The sequence below is a fragment of the Herpailurus yagouaroundi genome, unplaced genomic scaffold (genome assembly GCF_014898765.1).
Source record: "Herpailurus yagouaroundi ecotype Mexico unplaced genomic scaffold, PumYag 206, whole genome shotgun sequence".
Classification (NCBI taxonomy): Eukaryota; Metazoa; Chordata; class Mammalia; order Carnivora; family Felidae; genus Herpailurus; species Herpailurus yagouaroundi.
Genome location: NW_024412437.1, coordinates 959,812 through 975,039, shown reverse-complemented (window position 1 = coordinate 975,039; position 15,228 = coordinate 959,812). Strand labels below are relative to the sequence as shown.

Below are 15,228 nucleotides of genomic sequence, written 5' to 3'. Positions count from 1 at the left end.
TCCGCAAGAGACCAACCAAATCATCAGGAATGTGGCCTCTGTCTCAACCTGCCAGAGTCGTGTCCCTGGGGGAGGGCTCCTCGGCACGGCAGGCCTCAGTGAGGGGGAGCCTGAGTCAGCCCCCCAGGCAGGTATCGTAACATAAGGAGAAAGCACCACAACACCGTGTTTTTCCAAGTGTTACCCTTTATAAATAAGTACATTTGCTTTCATACATACAGTTCATTGTACGGATGGCGATCTGTACACATGGGCAGGAGAATGCATTCATTTACCTTTTCACATCTACCTCACACAGCTCACATGTACAGACAATACAACTGCTCAAGCAAGTACAGCAAAGGAAAATGTCTTTCCTTATACACAGGGGGCTAGATGCCTCTGTGGGGTGCGGGACATCCCCACTGCACGAGTTCACAACTGTGTGGTGTTCAATATATCGGGAGAGAGAACAAACATGCATTGGATAATATACTGTACAGAGAAAGTCCTTTACATCTGAGTCATAGAAAACCTAAAGGAAAACTAAGTGCATTAAAGCTTTTTCCAGCAAGTGTCTTGAAAGGACAGCAAAGAGGAGGAAGAATCAAAATCATATTAGTACAAATCACTCTTTAATTGTAGACTGTACATGTCTGTACTAATTAAAATCATCTTGGATTTGGAGGAGACAGAACAGAGACGGAGATGCTGCGCTGGATGGAAAGGAGGCCATGCCTGAGAATGGCACCTGCCCTGAGCCTGAGGAGGAACTGGCCCCACTCAGCAGGAATCAGCCAAAGGAAAAAACAAAAACAAAAATAAACTAGAACAGGAAGTGTAACTTACAGGATTTCCAAAATAACCTGTGAATGGAGGAGAGATCGGGAGCCGGCTTTTCTATCTTTTTTTCCAGTAAGCTGGTACACAATAAGGCAGGTACATTCAAGTACTAAATTTTCCAGAATTAACTCTCTGTCTGGTCCTGGGGACCGAAGGGATCGAGTGGAGTCCCCCTAACCAGGTGTTCTGGTTAGCGATTAGGCAAAAGAAAACTCCAGCCAGTAAGTGCTACAAAAACAAAGCAGCTAGGCTCCTTCCTGTCCACAGAGTAGGTCTGTCTGAAAAACAAGAGTGATGCTGGCCTGCATCTATATGCATTCAGCTAAAAACCCGACAGGTCAGCTTAGTGGAGATTATCAGAGTCAGCAGGAAGAAGTGAGATGGTATGGGTGAGGAAACATGAAAGTAACACTTGATTTTTGGTGTCCAATTATGCATTCATTTGGTACTGACTTTCAAAGCTCTGACTGTGGCCATCACGTGGCCACAAGCATCTCAGGGTGGTTCAGCAGCTGTGAGGCATTGGACACCGAAATGCAGGTTACCAACACTTCAGCCCTTGAGTGGTCTGTGTTATAAAAGGAGTTGATGAAGACCCAGTGATTATTCAAGTAGCTCTGCACAGTGGCTCCACCATTCCCATTGTGCTTGTGTCCAGGCCCCCAGCCAGCCACCTTTTCTTGGGAGCAGCCAGAGCTGAGTTCAAGGCATTGCATGGTGAAGGTTTCCATGACACGTCTTTGTAGGTAGCTCTTACCCCTAAGCCCTTTTTGTTCATTGTTGTTAGTCATGGTAGATGGTCAGTCTGGAATTCCTAGAGGAAAAGGAGAAAAAGCCACACCTCCCAACGTGCACGCAACGGGGCGGCACAGGCCTTGGTGTGGAAGCAGCAGCAGGCTGCCTTTGCAAGTTGGCTTCGTGAGAAGTGGGCAGCCCAAGGACAGACAGACAGGGTGGGAGAGGCTGGGACAGGGAGGGGACACCCTGCCCCCTGGGGAGCCTGTTCCATTTTGTGGCAAAGGTTCAGTGAGCAACTGGTTTTGTCCAAGGCATTTCTGCAGTAGAAAAATAACTATTTTTGAACCAAACCACCCACCTGTGACATCTCTGGAGTTGTACAAGTTGGAGGCCAAGAGGAACTGAGAGGGGAGCTCATGGGGAGTAAAGAAGACTTCCTCATACCCACCCGGCCATCAGAGGAAGGGAGTTCTAGTCAACATTCTCCGGGCCTCTGCCTGGCTGAGGGTCCAAAGCAGGTAGCGGTCAAAGAGCTTATCTTGCCACGACTGGCACGGATGCGTGAAGACCCCTTTCCAGGTCTTTGTCCCCTCCTTCCTGAACCCTCTGGGCCTGCCTGCTGCCCTGGAAGCAGCCCCTCCAGAGGACGCGCTGCCGGTCTTTGCCACCAGACGAGCCTGGTGCAGAGCCACAGTGACACCTAGTGGTAGAATATGGTTGAAGCAAGGTGACGTCTACATAACCCACTGTATATGACTAAAATCTAAGGAAAATACTTATGGATATTAAATTAGATACTGGTTAATTTTTCTATTGGGTACATCTCTGGGATATAAAAATACCAATATTTAGAGAGGGGTTCATAAACTACTATACAATATAAGGACTGAGAATACCTTTCTCTAGGCTGTTCTGTTTACAATAATTTAGGAAAAGTGTTTAATAATCCAGGCTTAACTAAATTAGCAAACTTGTATCTCTGGACAACGACCTGGGGTACTGTACATGATTCTAATTAGTGGAATTTTCCTGAGCCTTCGAGTTTAAGTTAAACACATCTAGAAAGAGGGGCACGTGGGAGAGGAACAAGAAGGGTTTGTGCTCTATTAATCTGGGGCTTTAATAGTGCACGTCTGCAACCCGGACAAGATACAACAGCAGATACAAAATGGTCTCCATTTTGTCCATGCCAAATTCTCATGTTACACAGGTTTTCCCTTTACTTTGTAAATAAACATTAATTTTTAATTGTTAATTGTGTGCCTTACTGATCCAGTAAATAAAGTAACCATGTCTCAGGAGTCCCTAAGAAAATTGCTGGAAAAGCACTTTAAAATCACTGCAAATATTTTTTGTATTTAAAAATTCTTAATCCTTTTGATGCTTATATACAACAGTTATTTCTTGTGCTATAAATGTTGTGATCCACTGCTTGATTTCTTTCCTTTTTTTCCTTTTTTTTCCCTTGAAAGATACACTAAAAGACAAGAGCGGTTCTGCTATTTTCTAATGAAGACATTACGCACACTTAAATATCCAGTATTTATCAGAGTTACAAATTCAAACAGTAAAGTGCACCCATTTATAGACATGATGTGATGGAAACCCATTAGTGCAAGAATTCTGGGTGAACACAAACGTACAATTTGGTGAGAAACCTAGAGGCTAAAGTTTGTTACCACTGTCTCCATTTCAGGGTGTGTGAATTGGGTGACTGGAACTTAACCAGTTTCATCTGAAAAACTTCCCCCACCAGAAGCCAGACACGGACTCAGTGAGTGCTGCTGGGGGAGAGGGCGTCTCCGGGATACAGTACTAAGATCATCCCATGGCAGTGAAGTAGCACAACAGGGCATGGGCGGTCAGCTGAGCAAGGAAAAATGGTCTCCTGCCCCCAATCAGGTCCAGTCGGCATTTTCTAGTCAAACTCAACTGGCGCCCAGTAGTGACATTCACTCCCTCTTATAATGGCTAAAAAAGAATGGCATTTTGACTGTTTTAAGTGTTTTGCCCAATTTAAGGCATAGACCCTAAATCTCCAGTTTGTCCAGGAAAGCCAAGAGAGACCCTGGGGACAAGTGGCATCAGTGGCATGTCTGGGAGGTGCAGAAGCTGCTCGCTCACCTAGACAGCTGAGTGCAGGTGGTGTGTGTGGCATTCCAGACACACAGGGGCACTTTCCTCACAGACACGGACATCTTTCAGAATGCAGCAGCAGCTCCTCAGTGAGAGGTGGGAGGGGTGAGATGCAAAGGGCCCTGTAGGGCTGAGACCTGGACAAAGCGGGAGCTGGGCTCCCGGCTGCAGGCTGATGCTACAGCTCTACGCTTCCCCTTCTAGATGGAAGCAAGAGACGGGGAAGGGAAGGGACAAGACACTGGTGCCCATCCTGGTCTGAGTAGGAGACAGTCCCTGGGCATCTGAGAGTGGGAAGATTCTGGGTCTTGAGCTGGCCCCAAGACAAGTCCTGGCCTGTGTCGGGCTTGGGGGCTGAGGGGTCCGTCTATTTGGCAGAATCTAAATTGGTAGAGAAATGTTTCTGATCTCAGCTGCATGCTCCCCAGGTCTTAGTGATACTTTCAGAGGACACTTACTATGACAAACAGGTCTGGTCACATCTGGATTTTTCTTCAGGAAACTGCCCTTCCTATAGCCCTTTCTTTACTCACAAGAGCAGAATGATTCGTAGTAACAGAGAACTGATTCTCTGTTGTTCAGCTTCTTAAGTTCTAAGAGCTGATGCGCAGTCAGTACCAGGCCGGTGCTAAGGCTTTGGTTTCAGTGTTCTTGCTGTCCATCTTGTGCTGGCCTCAGTCACGCAAAGGACAGGTCAGCAAACGACCTCAAGACACAGAAGAAGCGTGGAGGGTAACTGCATCAGAGGACCTGCTATCTATCTCATGTTCCCCCACCCAGGGCTGAAAGGGGTCTGTCTGCTCCCTGAAACACTTCACTGTGCCTGGTTTTCAAAGATCACTCCCCAAACCCTCCTACCTAGAGAAAGAAACGAAGAAACAATCCCTAGAGTAAACAGATAATGAAACTATAGATCTTGAAACAGAATCAGACGACACCTGGCATGGGGTGTAACAGACCTGGGTGCAAACTCCAGGAATAAAGTCTTACAGCCCCAAGGGAATTCAATTTGCTTCTCAAAGAACCAATTTCTTCACGGTACCATGTGGGTTTAAAAGAAAGAGGGCCAGTAGAACACAATGTGGCTCCAGGTGAAGACCCGACAGGACTATTGTACCAAACTTTGGCGAAGAGTTTGCTTTTTATGAGATATGATGCTCAGTGGTGTACCAGGACTTAAAAAGTAGACTTCGCCAAGACAAGAGATTTTCTATAGCCTTTTTCTGAGAATCCAGGATAGTCTTTCTTCCTCTCTCTTTCTATGTATTTATGTATCCCCCCCCCATGGAAAATCAATAGCTTTTAATAGTTAATTGTTGGCTAAAAACCTAAAGGATAACTCTCAGTGGATTATTTAAAAATATCCATGATTCTCATCCAATTTCCTTGGCTGGGTGAACTATTTAAAGGGCTAGTTGTTCTTTAAATATTCATAAAATGCTTCTTGAAAAATCAACATAGTGACATTTCAAATAATTATATATATATATATATATTTTTTTTTTTTCTTCTAATTTAATCGACCTGTTTCTTCTCTTTCTCCTTGATCCTTTTGCCCCCGTAGGAAGACCAGCGATAATCTAAATGAACATTCTAGACCTGATGACTGCAGGGAGCTGGCAGTCCAGGGGAGGACACCATGGCACAAGAATGCACTGGGGTTGGCTATTTGGATAACACTGGATAAGAATGCAAAGGCAAAGGGGCGTCATACTCTTTCTAAAGTTCCTAGAAGAAAACGAACAAGAACATCTTATTTTTGTAAAAAAGGAGAAAGACATTTACACAACAAGAACATCAGTGAAAGCGATTGTCTCCTGGAAAAAGCTGACCAGTGTGTCTGATCTCCCTGGGTTAAAGCACACGGCCCAACAATCTCCTCGCTGGCATCGGAAGAGAGGGAGAGAGCATGTGGCTGGGGCACAGACGAGAGAAACTGAAGTCCTGGCTCACGGGAGGCCAGCTTCCCAGTCGGCTGCATGCAAAGAACTCCAGCACGGGGCTGCCACCTCTAAACACCACACAGAAACTGCATGAGAAATTAAGCCAGAGAACTACCTCAGATGTGGAAACCAAGCCTGAAGATGTGCAGTGAAAACATATGGGTCTCACTCCAACGAACGTCTTTTAAACATTAGACTCCACAAATGGTCTCTTTGGTTTGATAGGGGATGTCTGCCCTTGTCGAGAGTCCCGGGACAGCTGCCGGTACAGGTTGTCCTGATATGCCTGAGCCACAGGGAGGGTCCGCGCCACCTTCACATCGGGGTATGAGGAGGCCTGGCCGACTCTCTCCAGGAGGTCTCCGCGGGACCCATTAGCCAGCATCCCATGGGGGCTGTAATAATCGTCCTCCAGCAAATGGCCATTCTGTGCATTGTTGGTTTTGTTATAAAAGGCAATGTTGCTGATGGATGATGGTGGACTGAAGGACTCAGGCTGAGGCAGGTTGCCTGGAGACGTGGGACTGAGAACGGTATCCACGGATGACACGGCCCAGGTCCGATTCTGCTGGTGAAGGTGGGGGTACTGTTGAGTCCGGGCTGTTTTATCTATGATCCCCATGAATGGTGTGGTCCTGGATCGGGTGGGCTCACTGGGGTAACCTCCCTGAGTGGGAGACACCGGTGACAGCTCGTCACATGACCTATCATACGCCGGTTTTAGTGGGATCTCCATTTGTTGAATCGAGGAAGATGGCCGGAAGGTAGGAGTGAGGTTGGAGGCTGATGAGATACTATTGCTAGATGGAGAGAAGCGCAGGCCTACGCTTTGGGAGTGCAGCAATGGCCTGGGAGTTGGTGGGTGGGGCTTGATTTCATTAGGGTTGACACTAATAGGTCTTCTGATTAAATGTGACACATCAGGGGAACCTAGTTGGCTGGAGGAGCGCTCCAGATCTAGTTTTGAGTGACAGACCGGGTAATAGGATGCAGACTGGCTACGGCCAATCTGTGGTGTCTGGCTGTATCTCATACCACCTCGATATGCTGAGGAAGGTCGCTGTGGAAGGTCTTCTTTGGTCAACCCTCCATGCTGACAGATGGCACCTGCACTCAGGCTGGCCTGGACGTGCTGCACGGGCCTCCCATCCCCTACAATCCCCCCAATTGACCCTTGATAAACCAACCGGCTCTGACTTACTCCCATGTCTCCTTGAGAAGACTGGTATTTACTAGCCATTGAGTGGGCTACTTGGCCATAGGCCCCTGTGGAGAGGACGGTGCTTGAATGAACCGCTGAGCTGGGCTGGTTGCTTCTCACAATCTGGGCCTTGGCAGGCTGTAGCCTGAGCCCTTGCTGGGGAACTGCCACAGGAAGCTGAGGCATCTGATAGGGCCGCTGGGCCATTTTGGATAATGGAGATTTTGGTCTGCCAGGAAGCTGACTAACATTTGTTTCTTGCTGATAGCGCACGGGTGAGCCCGACTGGGATCTGTAGACACTCATGCTTTCAGCTGGAGGGCTGGCCCGGTACTGAGGGCCTCTACGGAGGGGGGACGGAGGAGGGCTTGGATAGTCCTTGCCTGGCCCTCCCACGGGAGGGGGGCTAAAGCGGTAAGACCCGCTCTGGTGGGCTGGGGATGTATGTGGTGGGCTGGGCCTGTAATGAGAGTTCTGGTGAGTTGGAGAAAGAGCGGGTGAGGTGGACTGATAGCTCTGTCTGGTGGGAGAGCCTACAGAACTACTGGAACGGAAGTCAAAGACCTGATGCGAGCCGAGCGGTGAGCTAGAGATGTAGGCTGAGTCCCGATGGGCTGGGGAGGAGGGCGGGCTCTGGATTATCGGGAGCCCCTGACTGGGCCGAGCTTCGGTCTGGAGGCCAATGGAGACATTTTCAACATCCTGTTCCAGGTACTCCTCCTCGAACATATCCTGTACAGAGTATACATCTTCGTGCTGTGCTTCGGGTTCCGTTTCTTCTGGTAGCGGCGGCTGAGGCGGCTGCTGAGGCGGCGGCGGCGGTGGCTGCATCTGTCGGCACTCTTCCTCCACGCGCAGCAGGAGCCTCTGGATCTCACGGTTGTTTGGGCAGAGCTTGATGGCCTCGTTCAGATCCTCTAAGGCTGCTGCAAACTGTCTGCTTGACAAAATGTAAACACAGGAACTGGGGTTATTCTGAATCAACGGGAATCACCAAGAGCTGAGGACCACGGTCGCTATTTTAGAGAACCGGGGTGGCATCTGTGGGGGTCTGGGGGGTGGTTTTGTTTGATTTGTAAGGAAGGAAACAGGTAGGCAGTCATTCTGGAAGAGTCCAGAATGCTTCCTTAGCCCGTTTACCCTCCATCTTCCTTCTGGCCTCTCTGGGATTAGTAGAGAAATGGCCCCATTTCATCAGTCCAGCCAGGCCCTTCAGGAAGATTCTCTTAGTGCCCAAATGCACACCAGGCAGTATCAGAGTTGGGTGGGGTTGTCATTTACAGGGTCACTGTCAATTAGCTTAGCAACAAAACAGTTAACTACAATATTTAAGAATCTTGCTGATCCAGCATAATTTTTTCTTTATATTCTCGATATTTTGGCTCCGAATTTCAGGCCTGTTCCGTCCTAGGCCAGAAGACCGTCCTCCGCCCTTTTCTTCCCCTTGCACCCCAGCACTGTTGCTCCTCTGTTCTGCTACATCAGAGCTGGGCAGGTATGACACTTGCTGACTAGGCAACTTGGATTCTAATTTACAGATGAGGACAAGAACTCTCAGAGATATTCCCATCCTCTCTATTAAGATTGCCCAGGAAAGGGGCAACTGGCCTTGTGGGGAAGGAATTATCTGGGGAAAAAGAGAATTTGATAGTCAAGCTTCTGTAAGGACTCTGTTACCCCAGCTAGTTAAGACTAATATTTCTGCCACCATCATTGCTGAGACTTAACCTGGATTTGGTTTTTCAGGACCATATCGCCCCTGGCCACAACACTGACCCTGAAGCAGTTCTTTCCCAGGCCATGTTAAGGAGAAGGGGAGGGCACTGGGCAGGAAGCATCGAGGACAGTGACAAGTTATCCAAAGATCAGTGATGGCTGGTTCTAGGTCTTTCTGGAGCCTTTCCTTCCCATTGGCCAAGCCACAGCAGATGGACACGAGGGATGGAGTTTCTCTTGGGCCCCCTCAATCCTGGCAGCAAGGACCTCCTGTCTCCATGAGTGTGTGGTGTGGTGGTGGTGGGGATTTAGGTGAGGAGGAGGTTTGATGCCACCAGACTTGAGGAGAGCCCCAGAAGGAAGACTGAATACCACAGGGACTCCTCAAATGCCTCTAGGAAAAGAAAGAGGAGCCTGTGGTGTAAGTGACCCATCCTATTTCTCTAAAAGGGCCAGGAAGATGTTTTGCTTATGTGACCTCTTCTTAAGTCACCAGTGTCTCTTTATGCTATCTGCTTTAGGGGTTAAAAAGTGACTGAGATACGGCAGAGGCTTCTTGGAAGAAGGTGCCATTCTCCAACAATGCAAAGGCATTTTTCTCCCAAAGTGAAATGTTTTAGAGCTCCACAGCCCTGAAGACACGCCAGTCTTAAGCGGAACTCTGCGCTACGGGAGCCATCCCCAAAGCTTGGCCCTAAAAGTCCTCAGGGATAGACACATTTGGGTACATAGGTCCCAGGACGGCCTACATGGCTTTGGCCGGATTTTCGGAACAGAGATCTCTTGCTTTTCACCCTCTCTCTCTCTCTCCTCACCTGCTGCTGCGTTTGGCCCTTGCTCTCGCATAGTAAGCTTCATAAGATTTCGGTTTCAGCTCCAAGGCCTTAGTAGCAAATTCCTCCGCCATTCCAAAATCCTGTCATTACAATAGGTGTGCAAATGAGTCATTGAAGAGATATGAAAAATAGACAATTTGGGAATAAAACAGATTACAGGTACATTTGTTTGACATTTATGGATGGAACACCTGGGATTCTCGACATGCCTGGCATGGCTCTAGCCACGTGGCCCAGACTGGGAGTTCCTTCACCTCTGCCCTGTGTGGCCCTGCAACAGCTCCCGGGGAATTTATCTGCCTGGAAGCATGAAGATACTTTTAATTTGCCTTCTTTCTGCTGTTCTAATGAAGTTCTTTCTAGCCCAGAAGCCAGATGTTAACCCAGTGAAGCTCCTGAAGTTGGAAACCGGGACTCATGTTACACGGTGTGTGTGAGGCAAACATATCCATGTACCTCTTGCAGGCGCTCATCCTACCCCCGGCTTCCTGTCACACCCACTATTCCTCGGCTTCCTAACGGGTGAGTGAGCTCCAGCAGGATGAGGTCTGCGTAAAGGAGAACCGCACTGACCATGGAGACCAGATAGGGTAGGGACCCCAGACAGACTTGGGTTCAGGCCTCTGGTCCCCCCTGGAGCCCCTGAGAGGGTGTGCTGTGTGTTCTCACCCATGTCTACTCTGCAAGTGCAAGTAAGTGGGATGACGCATTGGAAAGCCCCCGATGCGGTTTCCGGCACATGGCAGAGGCTCGGTAACTGGTAGTTTCCTTTCTATTTCACAGGGGCTTCTCTGGCCTCTCCTTCTCTGAACTGGTTCCCTACTTAGATGCATTTAAAACAAAAAAATTAAAATAAGAGAGGGCCAAGGCTATGACCGGGTTCTGTGTTGTCCCCTCATCTCTTGATCCTGAGGGTCCCTGAGGGTGTGATCTGAGGAGTGGGGTCCCTGAGGAGTGTGGTCTCATGTGTCCTCCTAGGAGAACCCTGGGAACAGGCACCTGGGTAACAGAGCTGTACGTTTAAAGGCAGCCTTCCATACTAAGCTAAAGACAGAGTGCTTTCTCTTCTTTCAATGTCAGAGCCTTAGTACAGTAACCTCTGGTGACATGCGTGTTCCTGAGGCGGAACAAGGGCCTGGGGCCTGGGTAGAAATTAACCAGAAAAAGTGATGGGCCATCTCTGACTGAGACGCAGACCTCAGGTGTTTGGTTCAGTGTTGGTCATGGGAGGTGGCTGTCACCTGTTTCTGAGCAAGTGTGGAGCTCTATAGAGAGGAAGTATTCCATCTTATGGGAGTCACCTATTGCTACTCTGTTTCCAACCTTACCCTTCTTTTCTTTTGGACAATCACCATTTCTGGCAAGATTTGGAATGCTTCTAAGGAGCAGATTATTTGTTCAGGCAAAAGAGAAGGCAGCAGGCTGGCGGCAGCTCCTAGCTTCATCTCATTCTCATGGGTTGCTGCCACGGGGGACCCTGGGTACTGCTGATCTGGTTATGTTTCACAGAAGGGCCTCACTGCCTTCCCCTGGGGTGTCCCCTTCCCACAGGAACTGCTACTGCGTTCCCCCTCTCCTCAGCACCTGGGGCAACTCTGCCTCCTTGGGCCATAACTGTGTCCTCTGAGACACGTGCGTCTACAAGGCTCTTCTCGTTGCCAGGGTTTAGATGGAGGATGTGAAGGTCATGTACACAACTGCTAGCAGACCCCCTCTCTGGAAATGCCAGCAGACCCCCTGCCCCTGCAGCTGAAATCTCACTTCTGCACAGCTGAGCTCTCTAAGTATCAGCATTCCTGTTTGGCGTGGATTGTTTTTAGCTCCTGAAGTAACTGTGAGACCTCAGGCTGGGGGCTGTCAGAGATTCCTGACACGATCTCAGCTACTCCCAGTCTCTGAGAGAGGGTTCTTGGCCTGGGAGCATCTGTGTGTCACAGGAGCAGTGGCTGAGGGCATCAGAGACGGTATGTGCGTGGCACGTGAGAAGGTCCAAGTACTACGTGGGAGATAACAGAGGACCAGGAAGAGTTCTAAGATTCCCTCTTTGACAAGAATGGACATGGCATGCTGGAGTAAAAAGATGAGGAGAGGAGGGAAAAGTTCAAGACTAGCCTTTGAAATAAACCTTGAAGTCCATGGTCCTGAGCCTTCTTTCCAGCCCTGCCTTAAGTGACTAGGGGTCTATGAGAAAGGAAGGGAGTGACTAAAATTCATATCTAATTGCAGCTGGAATTCTAGTGACCACTGCTCTCACATTTTCCCAAAGACCAGAAAACTGACTTGGGGGTAGGAGGTAATGATGATGGTATTCCAATCACTTTCAGTGGGAACTAAAAATTCAGAAAGCTACCAAAGTGCCCACAGCATTCACTTTTTTATAGTTTCAGATACGGATTGTAACTTAGACTTGATTTCTTTCAAATTGCAAATGTCAGTGCTCTGTGAAGGACAACCAAGTTCCAAATGGGGCAGAGAACGATTTCAGGGGCCTGGTAAGAGCCAGTGAGTGACACGGGCTGTCAACTTCCAGGGCTGTAGAAAGCAGCTGGGAGGAGAGGGACTTACGTTCATTTTCCTGCGACATCGAGAGAGGTTGAGGAGGAGAGACACTTTTAGTTCCCGGAAGGTTTTCAAGTCCTCACCAAACCCTTCTCTAGGGAATTTCTTCAGAGCGTACTGGTAGCGCTGGGCAGCTTCCTTTACTTTACCTTTCTAACGGGAGTACAAGACGGCAAAACACACAGTTGGTCTGCTGAGCAGCTGAGGAGGTGTGGCCCCACTCCCTTCCTCCTCTCCGCAGCAAGTACTAAGTTAGCCCTCCCAACCACCAGCCTAGGGAGTAGGTCTGGCCCTGGTGGTGAGAGCAGAGGGCCCAGTCTTTTCAACAGGAAACTCGCCTGGCAGGAAGGGCAAGGTTGAAGGGGATACCCAAGACCTAAGCCAGAGAACCAACACCTGGAACCTCCAGTTTCCCAACTGGATTCCCAAGAGATGGACCTTGCTCATTTCAAAGGAGCTTTTTCTTGACCTGATCTCCCGGGGAGACACATCATTTCCTAGTCTCAACCACTCCAGAGTTATTACTACTTCTTTACTTTTGGCCTGCCTGGAAAGTTCTTTTCCTGTTTGATGTCCCACCTTGCCAGTCCCCTAGGAGAGGTCATTCTCTTCCTTACAAGGAGGTGGGAGCTAAAACAGTCTAGCTGTTGCTTCCCTAATCTCAGTGAATAAATATCAGTCAGTTTCCCCCTGTTTTTAAAAAAGGCTTGGGGTAAGGTGGTAGTAGAGAAGAGAAGTTTAGAATGTGTGATCCATCTGTGCAGGAGGGATTTTCCACCATGAAGTAAATCCCAGCCTAGGGATCTGGTCACAGGGGCCTTGAACTTTTCTTACATTTTGTATCTGAAAATCTATCAGCTGAGCTCAGAATGATGCACGAGGCATCTCCCATTCATTTAGCTGATCTTAATCTACTCCATTCCTTTTGTACAGCTGCAACTCCACCAGGGATCCTGACCTTTTGATTTTCTCTGCAGCACCGTTCATTAAGGACAGATCTAGAGTTGGCCAAGGTAGAATTCTGGGTGGGAACAGCAGTAGCTTGCCTAACCTCATTAGGAGGTAGGACTCCTTGTCTCAGAATATCAGAAATTATATTCTAACCAGGGCTTAGATTCTTGACAGCAGTGCTATCCCAAAGTCCTAGAGTAATGAGACCCTTCTTGGAAGTCATGTGAAATCCTGGTTGGGTCAGGACTCAAGTTTCATAGAAGACTGAGAGTCCTAGATTATCATGACTTTCACACAAAGGGTCCTCAGGAAATACAACCCTGCTCCCAGGAACTCTGTACGCTTCTTACACAGGGATGGGTGGGACATGGAAATAACGTGCTACATAATCATTCCCCATCTTCAGGCCCACGGATATCTCAGTGAGGTTGGATTTGTATTTACCTTTAGAAGTAGATGCCGCTAATCTTAACCAGAGAACTATGACACGTAATTTTTTTTTTCTTAAGTTTTATATACTTGAGTAATCTCTACCCACAGCATGGGGCTCAAACTTAACAATCCCGAGATAAAGAGTCATGTGCTCTTCTGACTGAGCCAGCCAGGCAGCCCCTGACATGTAATGTCCTTATGGGACTTCCTAGAGGCCACAGGAGTGAGTCTCTGTTAGGGCTATGGAGACTTCAGCTTCAATTATGAGTACAAAAAGACTCCATACTTTTTTTGTTGTCATTGTGAGTGACTTTAAGCAAATCTTATAATTGCTATTTGTCTCGATTTCCTTATCTTATTCAGGGATGCTGACCAGTTTTATCACTACAGACTTTTAAAAACCAATGTATGTGTTAAATATGAAAGCAAAGATCAATGCCTCTTTCCAGTACTATGTATCTGTACTACATAATTTGACTTGTCCCATGAGTTTCCAGCAGATTCCATGCAGAATCTATGTAACTGCCTATTAGTAACTAGGTAAAATTTGGTGTTTAAATTGATCAGCTGCAGGCTTATGTAGGCTACTTTTGCTCTCTTGTTGGGAGATTTAAAACTCAGGATCCTCAACTTATGAGCCCATCACTGAGGGATGGCATTCTCCCTCTGCCTCTAGAGACAAGGATGAGAGTGTCAAGACTTTAGTAGATTCTACATATAGAAAACAGTCAGTGGCTGCTTTGAGGAAACTTTGTTCCTTCCTCCTCTCACCTTATAAAACATGTCCCCCTCTTCCATCAGCTTGCTCAACAGGATGATCATGATGTCTGGTTTGGAGGTGGCCATCGCCCATGTGGCTGGACCTGTAGTGTACAGGATGCATGATGGGTAAAAAACTCAGACAATGTAAGGGTGGTAGGAAGCTAGGTGAAAAAAACATCCTGGGGGAATTTCTGCTGAGAGAACAACTTGCTCCACAACAATTTCCTCATCTTTCAGACCTGGGAGTATCTTAGGGACTCCCACTGCCAAGAAGCTGCGTTGGATTTGTATTCACCTTAAAATAAGAATATCTGAACTGTCTGAGCCTGCACCACAGGAGGGCAGCAAAGCCTGTGTGTTGTATTTGGGCAGGCCATGGCTAAGTCTGGAGTTATTTTAAATAAGGTAATTGGGAGAAAGATTTTGCATTAAATGTCACCACAAGATTTAAAAAATCCAAAAAGGGCAATTTATTTTAGAACCTGGGACTCAAAATCCCTAGCTGTTTAGTCTCTTAATTTAAAAATCTGTACTTTGCAGAAGGGGAACCATTAAAGATTCTAAAGGCTCCCTTAATTTGTAAGTATCAAATAGGCCTCCCTGGGATTTACTCTGAAGCAGGAGTACAATTTGAATGTCAAAAGATGTGAAACAAGCCAACATTACTGAGGACGACTTTACCCACAAAGAGAAAGAAGAGGTTAAATTGATTAGTTTACAGACACCTGAATTATTTACCAACTAAGCTTTTCAGGGTTAGTTATCAAAAGTTCAAGTTATTCTCTACAACAGTCATTAAAAAAAATCTTCTTTTAAGGTGAAGTAAATTAAAAGATTAGAGGTGTAGGGAACTCATGCAGGCTAAATCAAAGAGGAGAAGGCAAAGCTGACCAAGCCATCAGACCACGCCTGATGCTGACAGCGGTGAAATATACCTCGTGGGCGACTCGGTAACGTCTGACAACCTTCAAAGAAAGGAGAAAACAAAAAGTTGTAGGAGAGGAAAAAAAAAATGGATGAAGGTGAAAAAAAAAAAAAAAAAAAGAAGGAAAAAGCAGCAGTGAGAGGCAGGCAGCAAAAAAGCCAGCATATCAGCCAACCCTTGCCTACAGGTCTGTGGGATGGGGGAGCA

General features: G+C 47.5%; 1 protein-coding gene across 9 annotated transcripts in view; it reads right to left on the bottom strand.

Moving 5' to 3' along the window:
* Positions 1 to 168: 168 nt before the first annotated feature.
* Positions 169 to 15,228, bottom strand: part of TANC2 (tetratricopeptide repeat, ankyrin repeat and coiled-coil containing 2) — a 371,370-nt gene continuing 356,310 nt past the window's right edge. For 7 of the 9 annotated variants that reach the window (XM_040452033.1, XM_040452036.1, XM_040452037.1 and 4 more), the window contains 5 exons: positions 15,032 to 15,061; positions 14,106 to 14,197; positions 11,958 to 12,104; positions 9,372 to 9,472; positions 169 to 7,777 (listed from right to left, as the gene is read on the bottom strand). In XM_040452033.1, coding sequence (XP_040307967.1) covers positions 5,824 to 7,777; positions 9,372 to 9,472; positions 11,958 to 12,104; positions 14,106 to 14,197; positions 15,032 to 15,061 — 2,324 coding nt within the window. In that variant the 3' untranslated portion in view covers positions 169 to 5,823. The remainder of the gene's footprint in view (positions 7,778 to 9,371; positions 9,473 to 11,957; positions 12,105 to 14,105; positions 14,198 to 15,031; positions 15,062 to 15,228) is intronic. The other 2 variants (XM_040452035.1, XM_040452041.1) reach the window with 1 other exon arrangement.